An 18,437-nucleotide genomic window follows, 5' to 3' on the forward strand; every position below is an offset into this window, starting at 1 on the left:
TCTGAACATGGAAGATCTGGTTAGTACTTAGATGGGTGATCACTAATGAATACCTGGTCCTATAGGGCATATAGAATCATAGAATCATAGAGTTGGAAGAGATGTGGGTCATCCAGTCCAACTCTCTGCCAAGAAGCAGGAACATTGCATTCAAAGCACCCCTGACAGATGGCCATCCAGCCTCTGTTTAAAAGCCTCCAAAGAAGGAGCCTCCACTACTCTCCAAGGCAGAGAATTCCACTGCTGAACAGCTCTCACAGTTAGGAAGTTCTTCCTAATGTTCAGGTGAAATCCCCTTTTGTATCATTTGAAGCCATTGCTCTTTCTATCGTTTGAAGCCATTGCTCTTTATCATTTTAGTTGCCCTCCTCTGGACACATTCCAGCTTGTTGTCTCCCTTCCAATTCTGTGGTGCCTGGAATTGGACACAATATTCTAGATGTGGTCTGACCAAGGCGGAATAGAGGGGTAGCATGACATCCCTGGATCTAGACACTAGACACCTACGTATTTATGCAGGTCAAAATCCCATTGGCTTTTTTAGCCGCTGCATGACATTGTTGGCTCATGTTTAACTTGTTGTCCATGAGAACTCCAGGAAGGATTGTGGAAAAACCATGTGTCTGAAAGGATTTGGCAAAACCACCTTTGAATGTTCCTTGTCTACGAAAACCCTATCTAATGCATGCAGTCACCATAAATCAACAGGCAACTTTAGGGCATGTGCACACATCTCTTTAACTACTTAGATCAGATGTACATTGTTTGTGTATGTGTGTGTGTGTGGGGGGGGGGGGGGAGAGACAGATCTCTTGAGTGCAATATGATCAAAGAAATTATTTCTGAGATGTGCAGATATTTAAACAGTAATTTAGCATACTATAAGTGGTGCATTTATGGTTTTGGCATGGTGTTAAAAAAGATCAGAGGTTTATGCCATTACTTTTTGAATGATTCTCATAGTTAACATCTGATTAGGCAAAGGGGGTAGGATACATTTTCAGCCTAAATGCAGAGTTGGCTTTGAGAAAGTACTCTGCATATCAATCAGAGCCAAACAATTATCCCTTTTTCCCTTGTTCTGCAATGGGTATGTGTGTGTGTATGTATGTGAAATCTCTTAATCCCCAAAACCTGGGGGAAGAGATTTTACCTAAGTGTGTGTGTGTAAAGGTTCCCCATGAACCACATTATGTTCATTAACCAGAGATTCCCCGTACTTGATAAATACTGTAGTTTGCTAAATGCAGTGTTAGATTAAATGCATTTAAACTAAAATGGTGTGTGTATGTATGTGTGTATTTAATTAATTAATTTGGAAAAATGACGTTAAGAAAATATTTCCATTTTTCTGTCTTGTCTTATTTCTTTAAAAACTGATATTTTCTTATACCTGAACTTTGCATTTAAAAATGTAAAAGGCAAAATGATATTAAAACAAAAAACACTCTCCATATTTAGATTTTTTTTTCAATTAAAGAAAGGAAAAATATCACATTTTGAGTTTTAAAATAAAGGCTTAAATGCAACTAATGCAAATCTGAATATGAAACCTGGCTATTAACTAGCAAGTTGTCATTGGAGGACATAGTATGTAGACAATGACCTACAAAGTGATCTTCTAAAATTTTATCTAAAGTAAGAAAAATACAGATATGTAAGTAGGAAAAATGAATTTCAGAAGTGGGAAGGTTCCATCTTTACAAATGGGCTTCAATATGTGTGTGTGTGTAAATAAAGAAAGAAATGTTTGAAAACTCAGCCTTTAGAATAAGCAATAGCATCTGCAGATGTGGGAATGGAGCAATTTCAGACCACTTTGCAAAAGAGCAGTTGGGCTCCTTATGTTTTCCTTGCTCTTTCAGCCATTCTATTACTTCAGTTGTTCCATTTCTGCAAGATTACACTAATAGTAATGGATGTTAAAAAAAAAAACTTCATAGAGATCTTTGCTATATTTCCCACACTGCATGTTGCCCCAGAACTACAGATTATCTCTTCTTCACTTGACAGAATAAGTTTATTTATTCATTTGAAAACATGAGAGAACCATCCTAGGTAAAAAGAAGGAAGACTCTAAATATCAAGATATTCTCTTCATAGCCTTGTGATACTATTTCCAGAAAGTTGGAAGTAATGAGGGAACCTGGGATGGTGTAGAGGAGTTATTATCTCTTGCCATATCCTTTCCCTTTGAAAAATTAAAAAATGTCCCCTCACTCCAAGAAAAGGAACAGAATTCATTTTGCTCAATTTCCTCCTATATTCAAGTAATTGTTCAAAGTTGGGAAGACCTGTATTTCCAAGCGATCCTTCTCCTCTTTATCCCCATCTATGCAACAACTTTTTATTTCCATCTTTTCTGAAGTCATAGTTTGATCTCATAGAAATGGGGTGGGTGGATAGGCAGTATAGCCCCCCCCCCCCATCCACTCCACGGAACCCATTTTTCTATTATAATTTATTATATCTATATTCTGGGTTTGGACAATAAGATTAATAGTGAAGGCATTGGTTTTATATGTTTGTATTGTATGGATTTTTGTTTTAAATGTTTTTTTATTGTGTATTGTTATGGCATCAAATGGTTGCCGAGTTGTAAGCCACCTTGAGTCACCTTCGGGTTCAAGAAAGGTGGGATAGAAATATCGTAAATAATAAATAATAAATTAATTAATTAATCAATGCTGTAAACTTACTTTATCCTATATCGTAAATAATAAATAATAATAAATTAATCTATGCTGTAAACTTACTTAATCCCACTTTCACGGAGGTTAGGGTGTTGGACCCCCATGTGAAGTGAAAAAAAATCATATTTGTTAAAAAGGCAATACTTTTTTCACCTTTTACATTTTTCTTGAAATCTCTAGGTTCCACTTATATAGGCAATGTCCAAAAGAAGTTGACCATAAAGTGACACTAGAGTATTCAGAGAATCTTAAAGAAACCATATTAATTGCATCCACAAATAATCAAATCCACAAAAGTTAAACCTACAAACATGAACCAACTGTACAGCTGGCCCTAAGTTTGCAAACCCTTTCAACTGTAAAATTTTGACATATACAAAATGATGCTTCTTACCAATAAACTCATGTAAGAAGACCAATGAGGCAATGTAGCAGGAAAGGCTGAGTAATTCTGCCACTATCATGAGCCAGTGCCAGGTTTGGATTGTCAATGCCACCATCAACAGCTCAGTGAGGATCAAGGATGTGAAGGAAATCGCCACAATGTGAACAAACTCTGATTCAAACAGCAGGAGTGCCCCATACATGATAATGCTCCCTGTTAAGTGAAAGGAAAAAGAGCAGTGGTTACAGTCCTCACCAACAGAAACTACATAAAACTATTGGAATCTGCATTATTTAAAATATCCTAGTTTTCTGAATTTGCCTAGTTGTCTGAATTCAAATATCATTATCAACAGCAACGGCAGCTTCTACTCATTTCAAACAGAGACATGGTTAGTCTTATTTAGCATATTTATTTATTCCTCTTGGGTACCTGCTTCCTGCCCATATTCCATTAAGTGCAGGAGAATTTGACTTCTAAGTGCACTAAATACCGAGTGCACTTCATTGTATGCCTCATCCTCATAATGGATGAAGTAGCTTGAGCTCCCTTATGTCTGTTTGGCACATGAGCTTTTTATGTAAAATGTACTGAGTGCTTCACACACATCATTAAATCTTCACAGCATTATAAGAAAAAAAAACTGTTTGCTTCATACAAAAGGCTCAGATGGTCCATCATTGTGTCCCACAATGACTAAACAGGTATCTCAATACATAGGCCCATAAACAGAACATGATGCTCAAACCGTCTTTCATTCCTGATCCCCAGCAACAATAACTGAAAAACACACCATATCTGGTACAGAAAGTATCATTTTCCTCTATTAATTTATCTAATCTTCTGTTAAAACCTATCATGGTTTCCTATGGAAGATAATTCCACAGTTTAATTGTCTACTTCCTTTTAGCTTCACTGGGTAACTCTCACTCCAAAATTATTACATACACAACTATCTGCATAATAATGTTATACCAACTCTGTACATTATGTCATTCAGGCATGTAGCCGGGGGGGGGGGGGGGGGGGGGCTCGGGGGGCTCGGGGGGCTGAAGCCCCCCCTGAAATTTTCATGGTGGTTCGCGAAAAGGCCTTATTGCTGCATTATTTAAACTGTTATGTTTATTCATATCATGATCTGATCACCATACTCAATATATCCCATATGCATGGGGGTATTGGGGTAATGATACAAAAGGTTTGCTAGGCTAGACCCTCTTTCACTCAGACTCAGCCCCCCCCGAAACTCAGCCCCCCCCCGAAACCCCCCGCCTGAAAAAAAATTCAGCCCCCCCCCCCCCCCCCCGAAACAAAATCCTGGCTACGGGCCTGATGTCATTATTCATATATAGTGCAGATAGGATCCAGGTTTGCTCTAGATGTTGGAATAATACTTTTTTGGTCATGCTGCCTGGGAGATTCTGGGAGTTGTAGTTCAGAAATAAACTTTTCAAGATTCAAGTACGCTATTAGTTTAAAACAGTGGTTCTCAGCCTATGGGTCTCCAGATGTTTTGGCTTTTAACTACCAGAAATCCTAACAGGTGATAGATAGATACGTTTTATTGATTGGCCTATTGGCCGTATCAAAATATTTAACACATAACACATGTAACACATAACACATTTAACACATAGTCATACAACATACAACCCTCGGTATAAGAGAGGTTAAAATAAAAGAGGTTAAAATAAACAAACTGTTGGCAGATCCCGTTCAGGTCAAATATCTGTGTCACCTCCACAGTTTACCCCAATTGATTCTAAATGTGCAATTCTCAGCTGTGTTGCTTTGAATAGAAAAAGGGCTGTTTTGTGTGTTATTTTAGGATTATGGCCGGCCAACAAAAATGAAGTTTTAATATGTGGATCCCAGTGTGTTTTGTGAGTAACGTATGGTCCAAGGCAATGGTCTCTCTCTTTCTTATACAGCTCACAGTTGAACAGAACATGTGTGATATCCTCCACCTCTGATGCTCCGCAAATACAAACTCGTTCGTTGTATGGGACCTGATTAAACCTTCCGTGCTTGACCATTGAATCCAGCTGCTCAAAACGAGCTCTGGTAAATACCCTAACAGGTGGTAAACTGCCTGGGATTTCTGGGAGTTGTAGTCCAAAACATCTAGGGGCCCATAGGTTGTGAACCACTGGGCTAAGACAAGGATTTGCTCAAGGAAGTTCTTGACTGGAGTGGGACAGGAACCTTTTCACAGCTATCTTAAGCTTATTTACTGAACTGAGCAGTATTTGCATTCAGGAAAACATACTGAAAACTTGTATTAAGTGACAGAGAGGGAGTGAGACTGAAAATCACTTTGCATCCTGCATCTGGATGATCTGAGAATAGCTACTCGAGGTTCCAGATACTCAGCTGCAGACATAACTCATGTCATTAGGATGAGTAATCTGCACTGATGAGTAATCCACAGCCTGTTTGAAGAACAATTCTACCAGTGACTCAAGATCAAGCCGTAAAATACAAACCCAGGGAGTAACCTTTCCATCATCTGCCTCATTTTGGGCTATCCCTGATCGTGGACCCTAACTCCTAGCCAAATTGCATGGTGTGATCCATCAAGAGGTGAAGTCATCTGACCCACAGAATGTAATAGGAGAAGGCACTTGGCTGAAACCTCTTTCCCACGATGTCTCACTCTTTCTGACTGTCCAGAAACTGTATTCCCTCTAGGAAGGCCTTGATACTGTTCTAGAAAATGATTCAACCCTTTAAAAAACCAATTGCTGTTGTAACATTTTCTCCTGTGGCTTTGTTACCCTCCTAATGTCATTTACATTTCAGATTTTGCTTTAATATAATACAGAAGAAGGAGGGGAAGGATGTGGAGGTTGTAATTTATGTAGGGGAACTGAGCCCTTTTAAATTTGAAGCTGAACTAGGAAACAGATTGACATGGGTTGCAGCCCTTGGCTTGGTTTGCAAAATGTATGACTCTACTGGAGAGCACTGTGGCTCTGACATTCCCCAGCAAGATCCTTCCCCAGCTGGACCACCATTGCACATCAAGCACATCCAAAGCATTCACACCAGGACAAAGCCACCTAGATGCTCAAGTTAAATATATGTCTTCCAGGTTCTATGCCACTGAACTCTGTGGTATAGTCTCCTTCTCTGGAGGTTTTTAAGCAAAGGCTGGATGCCATCTGTTGAGATTGCTTTGATTCCTGCCCTTGTGATCTCTTTGAACTATGATTCTATTATTCCTCTCCATTACTCAAAGTCATAAGAGGTGTCCAAGTGAAGTGATAAAGGGCTATAATTGATCTTTTGTAATACATCAGCATCTTGAATTTGAGACTGTAGGAGCAGAAGCAAATCCCTCAATCTGCTACTATGACAATTTGCTGGCGGCCCTCTCTCTACTGTGATCCAACATGGTCACAAGTTGCCAGATGGAAGTATTACAGATATCCATTAAACCAGGATCAGGTGATATAAAGGACTAACAAGGTTTCATTAAGTTCTAAGCAGCAGTTAATCCTGGCTTTATTTTTTTTTGTTGGAACAACCCATTAATAATAGGGATGCTAAATGCTGTGCTGTTTTTGAGCAGATTATCTCTGGCTTTCTTCCAGTTAGCCATCTTGTTTCCCCAACATCTATTCCACATGCTACTCTTTGTTTATGGAAGTACAAAGACTGAAGCCAGTAACTGTGTAAATACAAAAAGACAGAAGGAAAGTGAGAAGGACTTTCAGTGGTCAGGGAGGAAGAATGAGTGTATGTGCACATTCAAGGGTTTTGCAGACTAGCAAAATCGGAACGTATTAAATATAGTCAGAAATAAGCATATTTGGTTTGGGTTCCTAAGTCTATCTTCTTTGAATTTGGGTTAATTTAGTAATAATAACTTTATTTATAACCCACCCTATCTCCCTGAGGGGACTTTGGGTCGTTTCCAACAAAGGATGGCAAACATTCAATGCTATAAAACAATACAAAATGAAAAAAAGCCCATGAATAAAACATCTATAACAAATTATAACAACTAATCACAAAGTTTAAATAACTTAAAAAGCATATAAATCTATTAAACCTACAAAGTAACAAAACTAATCAATTTATAAACAATTAAAAACAGTTTAAAAACCTTTGTTATATAATTTGTTGCAGACATCTGGGACATTTTCATTAGAATATACACATCAAATTTGTAAAAAATGAGGACTGATCAATTTACTTCAATATTATCCATTCAAACAAATGAAGATGCTTACCTTGGTATATACTTATCAAAACCCATATCAAAAATGTCTTGTATGATAATGGCCTTCCCTAAAAACATGTGGACAGAAAAATATGAAAATTAGTCTGATTTATAAAATGTTACGCTCATATGACGAAACATGGAAAAATAAAGTAGAAGACATGTCAAACCTTTAAAAGATCCTTGTAAAGCTCTGGGTACAGCATGGCAACTTCTGATTTGACATCTTTGTCCAGTACAAGAGAAAACACTGGAAACATGGTATAGAGAGTAGAGTACCTGAAAGCAACAACAGAAGAAGTCCTCAGTGAGTCTTATAATATCAATAAAATCTTTCAAGTGTTTCCTCCTTCTGTGATAGCTTCCATCTTTTTTTCTGTATATTGCACAAAAGTATTGGAAATTATAAAAACTGAATGGTAGAAGTGGCAACAATAAATTACACTATCATCCAGTTTTTTTTTAAACTACTGCTATTATTGTTCCGCAACTCTAAACAATCAAATTTTAGGAGGTGGGAAGCACACACTTTTTATTTATTTGTTTCAAAATTTGTATTCTGCTTTTGTCTTCCTGAATGTATTACATTGTTACTGCTTTTCAAATAAAAATTGCTTTAATACCTGAAATGGTCCCTAATCAAATCCATGAGCTTATCACAGTGGCTTGATTAAAGTGGCTTTGGAAAGGAGAGGCTTCAAATTCTCATTGTGATAACAGTGGCTGTTCACAGGAAGAAAAACAGTTGATGTTCTTAGCTAGTGCCACTCACTGCTGTAAATGCTTCCAAAAAGATGAGGGTTTCAAACACATCTCTTTTCATTTTCAAGTTTCTATTTACATGCTGGGGGGAAGTACTTAGTTCTTACCCAATGATGAGGAAGCCCTGGTAAAGGGGGACTGAAGCAAAGTAGAACACTGAAGAGAAGACAGCCTAAGGGGGGAAAAGGAGAATTCTTCTTAAGTTTCCAAGCAAAGAATATCTATTGATATGAATTCATCTGGATAGTTATTATAAGGGAAGTGGTGGCCTTGGACAAGACTGGAACTTGGTGATCATAGGCAGTTACAGACAGCAAGTATTTCCTTTACACTCAAAAGATGCTCTGTATACCCATCACCTTTTCGTTTCTAAGAAAACAAAGGTTTTCATGCACTTTGAGAACAATTTCAGTGCCCTTAAGACCAATTGTATGTCTCCATATATGGAAGCCCTGCTGGAAGATAGCTTGTTTGTATTATCCATGTCACTGATGAATACTGATTTTTCACATTTGTACTTTAATCCACCTCCTTTACCTGGAATACTCATAAACAAAGATAACACTGCTCACCTGCATTGTACTGATGCACAGGCTTCTATGGATCACAAATTGGCTGAGAGCTGCAGATCTTTTATAGCTGTTCCTCCCATGCACCATCAGTAAACGGCCCAGATGCTTAAATTGAGTGATGGAGAAGTCTGCAGCAAGGGAAGCTTGCTTTCCTTCCTAGAGAGATGATTAAGTGATTTAAAAATCTGCACTATAAGAAGCAACAATTCTGCCAGAGACTAATAGGTGTAATTCAAGGTTGGTTCCATATACTGTCTTTATACCAGCCCACCTATCAATTTTGACCCCATAATTCAGGCCCTGCTCCATAAGACCTCATTGGAAGGGATTAGTACTGTGATAGAAAGTAGAGGATTTTGTGTCCCTCAGAACAGGGAACTCAGTACAGATCAGAAGCCTACATTTTAATTTTGATGCAAAAAAGAAAGTACAGTTTTACTCAAGAGTGGATAACCACGGTCAAATTTTCTGTTCTTGGGATTGCAATTGAGCCACTCTTGCAAAAATGTGGGAAACAAAGCAAAAACTGGAGATCCACTTCTGGCTTGGAAAAGAAATGTGGATTATGCTTTGAAAGAGAGGGATATATCCTTTTCTTTTTGTTCAGAAAAATGGCAGTATGGGGAGATCAAGAGCAGAAAACAACCTTCAAGCACCATGTATAACCTCAAGGTTGTACTTTGTCCACCCAAGTATAGTTAACTGCTAAGCATTCTGTGTAGTGCATCAACTCTAAGCCCATCTTTTAAAGTAAAGCAAATCACATTTGGGTAAACTTTGGGGTTGAAAGTAATAATAATTCTCCAAAGAAGACATGGACATATTGTGGCTTTCTGGTCTCATTAAGCCACTGGACTCTTCATTTGTGATACCATCTACCAGTCCCATAAAACATCTCAACATTCCACTTTTTCTGCAAAAGTTTTCCTCTAAACCCACAAGAAATCTCCCCTATACAAGGGAAAATAATTCAAGATGTTTCCACTGCACCTTCACAAGCACCCCAGAAACCCCTGTTACCTTCAAATACCTATGCTGAGCCTCTCAAAATGGCAATATGAAGTTAAGTCAATTCTGGTCTCCATTTTGTGAGGCAATGAAGAAGTAAATAGAGGTATTTCAGTTTGCTGTGAAGTGGCATTGCCTACGAGGCGGGTGGGGGTGACCTGTGGTTCCCAATGCATTTATCCCCCATGCTGTAGAGAGACGTACCCTTCCTTCAACCCCAACTCCACAGTCAGCCTCCTGAATCATACTGACATCATTGCCACCATCACCTGCAAGAAATAACATACAGATTGCAATGGATAATCGTTGTGCAAATTCAACCCAGAAAGGCATATACAGTGGCCAAGATCTCATGTGGTCACAGCATTCAAGCAATGGACCTTAGGGTGAACCATTTTGCTTTTTGCTGGATCTCCACGCACAAGCATAAATGCAATGTTGCAGACCCAATATAGATAGGTAAAGATTGATATCAATAGCCTACAGCTTTTTCTCTTTTCTTCATTTTCAGTTCTGGGACATTGCATTTATGCAGGATATTCCAAATATCATTTGTTTATAAACATTTATCTGGGCCAACCTTTAGAGAGCAAATGGGTCACTATCTCAGTCACCCATGTGGACAATTTCGGAATTCTGGACAAGGGATACTCAACCTGCATATGACTATTAATAGACAACTGCACATTTCGCTGGCTTTGGTGCTCAAGCCCAATTTTCAAGGATAAAATAATCTTTTTTTCAACATCTGGGGCATTGTCTCTTTTCCACAGGTCACCGAAGTGCTTCTAATCTGAGAGGGAATTAGGCAGATTTCAGTCTCTGACATCAACCTGAAGCTTAGAGACCCAATACTGCTGTACCAGGCTCCAGAGAGGTGCTTTACCTACTGCGCAGGTCAACTTTCCAGTTCTCTCCTGGAGCAAGCGTACAATCTGAGCCTTCTGTGTTGGGGCACACCTGCAGCAGACCACTGCTGGACACTGGCACGCTAATTCCATAAATTCATACTCGTAGTATTTCAAACACACCTATTACACAAAACAGATAAACAAGGGCTATGTGATATACACATTATTTCTTTCAACAACTCATTTCTTGTTTAATATGTCTGCTAGGATAACTCAGTTCTCACCTCCAAAGAATCACCAGAAATCACCAGGGCACAGTCATGCTTGCGTCGGAATGCATTAAGCTCCAAATGAGCTTCTCCACGGTTAGTCACCTGCAAAAACAAAGAAAGATAAAGCATAAATATACAAAATATTGCAATAGGGAATTACGATTTTTTAAATAAAAAGAAGCAATACAAAATTGTGTGACTAAAAAGAAAAAGATGATTAGCCCTGCCTCAAACACATACAGAACCAAGCTTTTAAAATGGATTACTCTGGACAAAAATAAGACTTCATATACTCATAATATCAAGTTTTCTTACAGAATTTCTGATTTCCTTACAGAAAACTAATGAATAAAAATGTGTAGGGGAAGAAGCTATGAAAACTAGAATTTTCTACACATGGGTTTAAGAAAGTTAAGCCGAAGCCTTCCATGTAAGAACTGTATCAAAGCAAAAGCTGTTAAAACAGGAAAATATATTATACTTTGTTCTTCAGAACACTCTTCCCACTATGATCATCCAACTTCATCAGATGCCTCTAGGTGCTGTGTAAATGCAATGATGGATGGAAAAAGGTTAGGTTTGCATAATACTTTGTATCCTAACGGCACATTGGGGCTGGTGTGAGTTATACCACTCAATTCATAATGAAGTTCTCTAGACAAGTGCTAAGTAAGCTAGTTTCATTCATATTACTCACCAGTCTAAATATATGAATGTCCTGAGTCCTGGTTACCAGATGTGCATTCTTAGCTGTACACGTGGCTGTTTCTAGTTTATCTCCTGTGAGCATCCATACCTAGCATTAAACAAATATTCAATATTCTGAGATCCATAATAAATGAAAATACAAAAACAAATGACATAATGTTTCCTTTATGGCAAGCTTTTAACATATACAATGTTTTAAAGATGCCTTTCACAAGAATTTTGGAGAGTACAAGAAACACCAAATCAATCTAAGAACACTTACCCATAAAAATTAGTACACTGATCAGATCCAATAGCCGAATTGCACATTATTGAAAAACATGTGAAACTTGGGAACTGTACCACTTTAGACCACAACTATTTTAGTGTGATATTTTACAATGCTGTTTCATATGTATGTCTATATTTATAAACAGAAATAAGAATGAGAGTCAGAGTGCACCATGTTCAATCTCTCTTCATACATGTCCCCTGCCCACACATTCATAGCAAGTATGCCATATGACCATTCTACCAATTTCCAGTCTAAAGAGACAGTCAAAGTTCTCAATCTTTGGTTCTCCAGATGTTTGGATGTGAAGCCCTCAGAATTACTAAAAACTGAGCATAGTGGTGGGAGCATCTGGAAGTTAAAGTCCAAAACATCTGGAGAACAAAAAGAGGTGAACCACTGGATTAGAATCTTCCATTAATCCTTCTGTGATAGGTAGATAATTATTTAAAGCCACATCATGTGTAATTGCAAAGTAATGGAGGTTTATCCATGTTTCTTCTATTATAACCGAATACCACCAGATACCTGAAAACAGCTGATCTACATGCAGATTGTACATTTGGCTCCCAGGTGTTAGTGTTTTGAACTTATTTTCAGACATGACACAAAAATTCAGATGATATGTTATGGAAACTAATGGCACATTGTCAATTACCTGTTTGTCGCCTATATTAACCCTGGAAAAAACATAATTGATCTCTATTATCTTCCTTAAATCCAATAATGTGTCTATCATATCAAGAATCAAAAGATGATATTCCAATAGCAAGAGATTGCTTTGCTGTTCATTTCACTGACCACTGGATATATGAACATTTCAAAAGTTTCAAAGAGAGATCTGAATCCTTACTATTGAACCTAACAAGTGGTTTCTAGTGAGCAAAAAACCTGCGAAAACTGGATGACATTTTTTCCAAAGATTTTGACAAAACAAGGACGAATTGGAGGAGGGCCAATGTGGTCCCAATCTTCAAGAAGGGAAAAAAGGACGACCCAAACAACTACCGTCCGGTCAGCCTCACGTCGATACCGGGCAAGATTCTGGAAAAGATTGTTAAGGAAGCGGTCTGCAAACACTTAGAAACAAATGCAGTCATCGCTAATAGTCAACATGGATTTATCAAAAACAAGTCATGCCAGACTAATCTGATCTCTTTCTTCGATAGAGCTACAAGCTGGGTAGATGCAGGGAATGCCGTGGATGTGGCGTACCTGGATTTCAGTAAGGCCTTCGACAAGGTCCCCCATGACCTTCTGGCAAGGAAACTAGTCCAATGTGGGCTAGGCAAAACTACGGTGAGGTGGATCTGTAATTGGTTAAGTGGACGAACACAGAGAGTGCTCACTAATGCTTCCTCTTCATCTTGGAAAGAAGTGACAAGTGGAGTGCCGCAGGGTTCCGTCCTGGGCCCGGTCCTGTTCAACATCTTTATTAATGACTTAGATGAAGGGCTAGAAGGCATGATCATCAAGTTTGCAGACGACACCAAATTGGGAGGGATAGCCAATAGTCCAGAGGACAGGAGCAGAATTCAAAACGATCTTGACAGATTAGAGAGATGGGCCAAAACTAACAAAATGAAGTTCAACAGTGACAAATGCAAGATACTCCACTTTGGCAGAAAAAATGAAATGCAAAGATACAGAATGGGGGACGCCTGGCTCGAGAGCAGTACGTGTGAAAAAGATCTTGGAGTCCTCGTGGACAACAAGTTAAACATGAGCCAACAATGTGATGTGGCGGCAAAAAAAGCCAATGGGATTTTGGCCTGCATCAATAGGAGCATAGTGTCTAGATCTAAGGAAGTAATGCTACCCCTCTATTCTGCTTTGGTTAGACCACATCTGGAATATTGTGTCCAATTCTGGGCACCACAATTCAAGAGAGATATTGACAAGCTGGAATGTGTCCAGAGGAGGGCGACTAAAATGATCAAGGGTCTGGAGAACAAGCCCTATGAGGAGCGGCTTAGGGAACTGGGCATGTTTAGCCTGAAGAAGAGAAGGCTGAGAGGAGATATGATAGCCATGTATAAATATGTGAGAGGAAGCCACAGGGAGGAGGGAGCAAGCTTGTTTTCTGCTTCCTTGGAGACTAGGACGCGGAACAATGGCTTCAAACTACAAGAGAGGAGATTCCATCTGAACATTAGGAAGAACTTCCTGACTGTGAGAGCCGTTCAGCAGTGGAACTCTCTGCCCCGGAGTGTGGTGGAGGCTCCTTCTTTGGAAGCTTTTAAGCAGAGGCTGGATGGCCATTTGTCAGGGGTGATTTGAATGCAATATTCCTGCTTCTTGGCAGGGGGTTGGACTGGATGGCCCATGAGGTCTCTTCCAACTCTTTGATTCTATGATTCTATGATTCTATGAATATTCCTGCTTCTTGGCAGGGGGTTGGATTGGATGGCCCCAACTCAATGATTCTATGATTCTATGAATAATATTGGAATTTGAGAGGAGTTTTAAAATGTAAAATCAAGAGACTTTTTTTTTGGTAAAAATCAAGAGACCACCAATGGCATTTTTGAAAATGGGTGCTCAAATTTATAGTTAATAAAATTGGTGTCAGTGATGTGATACTAGCTGTTCTATAAAGGTGATTGCAAATTGGTCCATGTGGCAATTCTCTCTATATAGCAGGCTGTCTGTGTGTAGAAACCCCAACAAAAAAGGTTTGTGGTGGTGTGGGGGCAATTCTGATATCCACAATGTGAGTCACTATATATTATAAGGCGACAGCTGCCATCCATAGCAGTTTAAAGAGGCCTTTGGCCTTTGCAGGGTAGATAGTCTATGTGCACAAGACCTCTAGTTCAGGACATCTGAAACTTTTCCACTCATGATACCTTGGTTGTATAGTCTCATAGCATAATGGTGCCCTTTACATTGGGCACCATTTTGGCCCAAGAAATGTTGGTGTGACTCTAGATAATTGGTATATAAAATTGGTACAAAAATATAACATTTATTGATAACAATTTGGCATTTCCAAGGCTTGCTTAAACAGGATGATTTTCCTTTTTATGAAGTACAGTTGAAGTATCTTCTGCAGAGTCTAATGCAAAACAGATTAGTGAAAATATCTAAACTAACCATTAGATCATGTTCAGAAAACCTTTACTGTTGCCAAATTTTTGGGAACCCAACATTTAGCTAAGGGGATCACATTTGGTGTCAGGACCCACTGTTTAAGAAGCAGTGCTCTAGTTAATCATAGTAAATTCTTCACAAAATCAAAATGTCTTGACTTCATAAAATGCACAAAGTGCTACATGTTCTCCTGTCCCTTGGAAACATACCCAATGTAAAGGGTACCATTATGCTATGAGACTATGCAACCAAGGCATCAATCCCTGGAAGTTTCAGAAAGATTTTAACATCTAAGGATTTTTGGGGATTTTTTAAAGTTTAGAAAAAAAACACATTTATTTCCCCAAAAAGCCACAACAACAATCCCCTTGAACGTCTGTCTGTCCATATGACACACAATTAATCACATAACTTCAACTGAGCACAGATTTATGCTATTATTTACTTACTGTAGTCCTCTTTGCAGGTTCAATAATTTTATTTATTATTATCAGACTCACTCTAAATGGCTGGCTGCTGTAACCCTCACTGGAGCTTTCCGATGCTGAGCACTGTATTCTGGGAAATGTAGTTTCGGGCAGGACCTTTCGAATTCTCTGCCAAAAGGAGCCTCACCTTCCCAAACTACATTTCCCAAATGCCATGTTCTCAGTCTCCCACTCAACTCTGCTAGTCCCGCCCCAGCTACCCTTTCTTATGACGACTGGCAAAAGGGTCTTAATTTAAACTCTACCAATGGCCTTTTGGATTAAGTTGCTTAATGCTTATACTAAAATTAAACTGACTTTGGGTGGCATTTGAATGTTACAGAAACTTAATGAAAATTATTGGTGAGTGTTTTGCTTCTAACCCCCCCCCCCCTTTTTTCTGCATGTTTCCAATATCGATTCGTTTGCACAAATTTAACAAATTTGATACGACTTACGAGGAGTAACAATATTTTTGCACATCCGTAGTATGCACACAACAGATATATTTTATTGCCAACTGAACAGTTCTAAAATAGATAACAGGTTTTTAAGTTCCAGTTTCTTATTCTTTGTAGATATCAAATCCATTTGAATTCAATGTTCTTAAATATTTCAGGGTTGTGTGGACTTCTATGGAGAACCACAAAATAAGCACAAACTTCAACGCACAAAGCTGTCCTAGTATACTCCCTCTGGTGGCTATTCCAAGACAGGCATCCAAAATCTCATAGTTACTAGGCCTGTTTGATCAAGAAAAAATTTGTTTCTAAAATCGATTTGTAATTGGGGTGTTTTTTTGTTTCGATATTTAAAATATTTACAAAACTTTCCAAAAAAATGTTTTGTTATTTACGAAATTTCGTAAATATTTACAAAACATTTTGTAAGTGTGAATGTTGCACTAATGGTCACCTTGATTAGCATTGAATGGCTTTCATTTCTCCCACCCTGGACATTCCATAGATAAACTCCATTTGCCTAGTTTCCAACAGACCTCTGAGGATGCCTGCCATAGATGTGGGCAAAATGTCAGGAGAGAATGCTTCTGGAACATGGTCATACACTCATACAGCCTCCTCCTCCTCCTCCTCCCAGCTGTGTTGCAGCCAGGAAGTGCCAGGAGGAGGAGGAGGAGGAGGGCGCAGGAGCCGGAGCCGATTGGATGGCGCGCAGAGGCCGGTTGTAAGGGTGAGCGCGCGCGCGCGCCATCCAATCGGCTCCGGCTCCTGCGCCCTCCTCCTCCTCCTCCTCCCAGCTGTGTTGCAGCCAGGAAGTGCCAGGAGGAGGAGGAGGAGGAGGAGGGCGCAGGAGCCGGAGCCGATTGGATGGCGCGCGCGCGCGCTCACCCTTACAACCGGCCTCCGTGCGCCATCCAATCGGCTCCGGCTCCTGCGCCCTCCTCCTCCTCCTCCTCCTGGCACTTCCTGGCTGCAACACAGCTGGGAGGAGGAGGAGGAGGAGGGCGCAGGAGCCGGAGCCGATTGGATGGCGTGCGGAGGCCGGTTGTAAGGGGGAGCGCGCGCGGGCCGGGCGCGCTCACGCCGCCCCTTCGCCCCGCCCGCCCCATTTACTGCTGGGGTGCTTGGGAGCGCCGGATTGGCTCCCAGGCACCAGCAGCACTCAGCAGCCTCCATCCCATTAACGACACGAGCTGAAGCTCGTAAAATATATGGGGCTGCTGTTTCGATATTTTTAAACCCTTCCGGGTTTAAAAATGTGTTTTGAAATCGCGTCGGATGTGGTAAAAATAACGAATTAATAACGAAATAACGAATTAACGAACGAAACCGCACAGGCCTAATAGTTACAGATGCAATTTCATTTCTCAAATAGCACTGTTTGTATTTCACAGGTGCATGGGAGATTGGATTAGGTGGTCAGGTTTGCTAAACAATGCAATAGGGAATGTTATCGTTCAGCAATCACATAAAATCAGTTTACAAATTATTCAGAAGAAGGACTCTAACTTGTAAGGCTCTCCATGGAGGGGGGAACTCCAATAAACCACAAAATCTCCAATGCATGTAGCAAACGTTCATGTAAGAAATATTGATCATAACCCTTTTCCAGCTGTATTAGTTTCTAAATGCAAGTCCATATATTTATAAAAGAGAACAACATTCAAATATATTGTGCATGTAACTCAATTAGTCATATGAAGTTGTGCAGTTCAACATTCTTACACTTTATTGTATATAATAGTAAAATCAGCTTTTAACTATTAATTTGTAACAAGAAAATTGCCCATTAATTTGAAAGTATCTGAAGGACCAACCATCTTTGAAGGTGTGTTAGAACTTCATTGTGAGACCCTTTGTATGGTGCCTTTATGGCCATGTTGGTGCCCTGACGTTGGAATTATCTTCTCCAAGAATTTTGCCTGGTATGTACTATTATGGCTTTTAAACATTCCCCCTGTGTTTTAAATATTTTTGAAGATATGTTTTAGTCCTGGGGAATTGGCTTTACGAATCTCCAAAATGATTCATGTGCCAGGTCCACTCCCCAGTTTCTGCTGCTCAGTACTGTACTATATGATCAGGAAAATGCCAGAAACTTTATATTTTTAGTTTAATTATATATTTTGTGTCTAATGCTTATAGTTTGGCCATACCTTAATGCCAGCATTTCTCAGAGTTTCCAGAGTTGGTCTGACATCTGCTTGCAGTTGATCTTCCACTCCAGTTAGACAGAGCAGCTCCATCTCCATCTCAAGGCTTTCTATCACAGTGGCAACTTTCAATGAACGGTCATGAACACTCAACTTTGCTTGGATGTAGCGAGCCTATCAGAAACACAACCAATGAGTACCCATTATGCACTAGGCTAGCCCCAGGTGTGGGCAAAGTGTGATCACATGCACTTACAAGGTTGCTGTTGCATTCATGTCAATTATGGCCAAAGACTGCCCAACCATACACCCCACCTCTAGATGTAACAATTGAAGGAACAAGGAACATATGTCCAGAGGGTAATCGGAGGCTTCTGGAGAATAATAATATCATGTCTGTGCGGTCTCCAAGGTCTGGCGGACAGGGGAGGGGGTCAGATATTGCTGACCCTTGATTTATGCAGATGTAAACTACATGGTGGTATAGTGGGTTAAACCACTGAGCTGCTGAAC

General features: G+C 39.6%; 1 protein-coding gene across 1 annotated transcript in view; it reads right to left on the minus strand.

Moving 5' to 3' along the window:
• ATP9A (ATPase phospholipid transporting 9A (putative)) overlaps nt 1–18,437 on the minus strand; it is a 97,788-nt gene that overhangs the window by 6,163 nt on the left and 73,188 nt on the right. Inside the window, exons 18-27 of the mRNA XM_060772099.2 lie at nt 17,928–18,098; nt 11,469–11,567; nt 10,784–10,873; nt 10,535–10,679; nt 9,853–9,917; nt 8,641–8,796; nt 8,176–8,240; nt 7,477–7,585; nt 7,317–7,374; nt 3,088–3,291 (exon numbers count right to left, since the gene is read on the minus strand). Coding sequence (XP_060628082.1) covers nt 3,088–3,291; nt 7,317–7,374; nt 7,477–7,585; nt 8,176–8,240; nt 8,641–8,796; nt 9,853–9,917; nt 10,535–10,679; nt 10,784–10,873; nt 11,469–11,567; nt 17,928–18,098 — 1,162 coding nt within the window. The remainder of the gene's footprint in view (nt 1–3,087; nt 3,292–7,316; nt 7,375–7,476; nt 7,586–8,175; nt 8,241–8,640; nt 8,797–9,852; nt 9,918–10,534; nt 10,680–10,783; nt 10,874–11,468; nt 11,568–17,927; nt 18,099–18,437) is intronic.

This window comes from Anolis sagrei, chromosome 4 (genome assembly GCF_037176765.1).
Source record: "Anolis sagrei isolate rAnoSag1 chromosome 4, rAnoSag1.mat, whole genome shotgun sequence".
NCBI classification, from domain to species: domain Eukaryota; kingdom Metazoa; phylum Chordata; class Lepidosauria; order Squamata; family Dactyloidae; genus Anolis; species Anolis sagrei.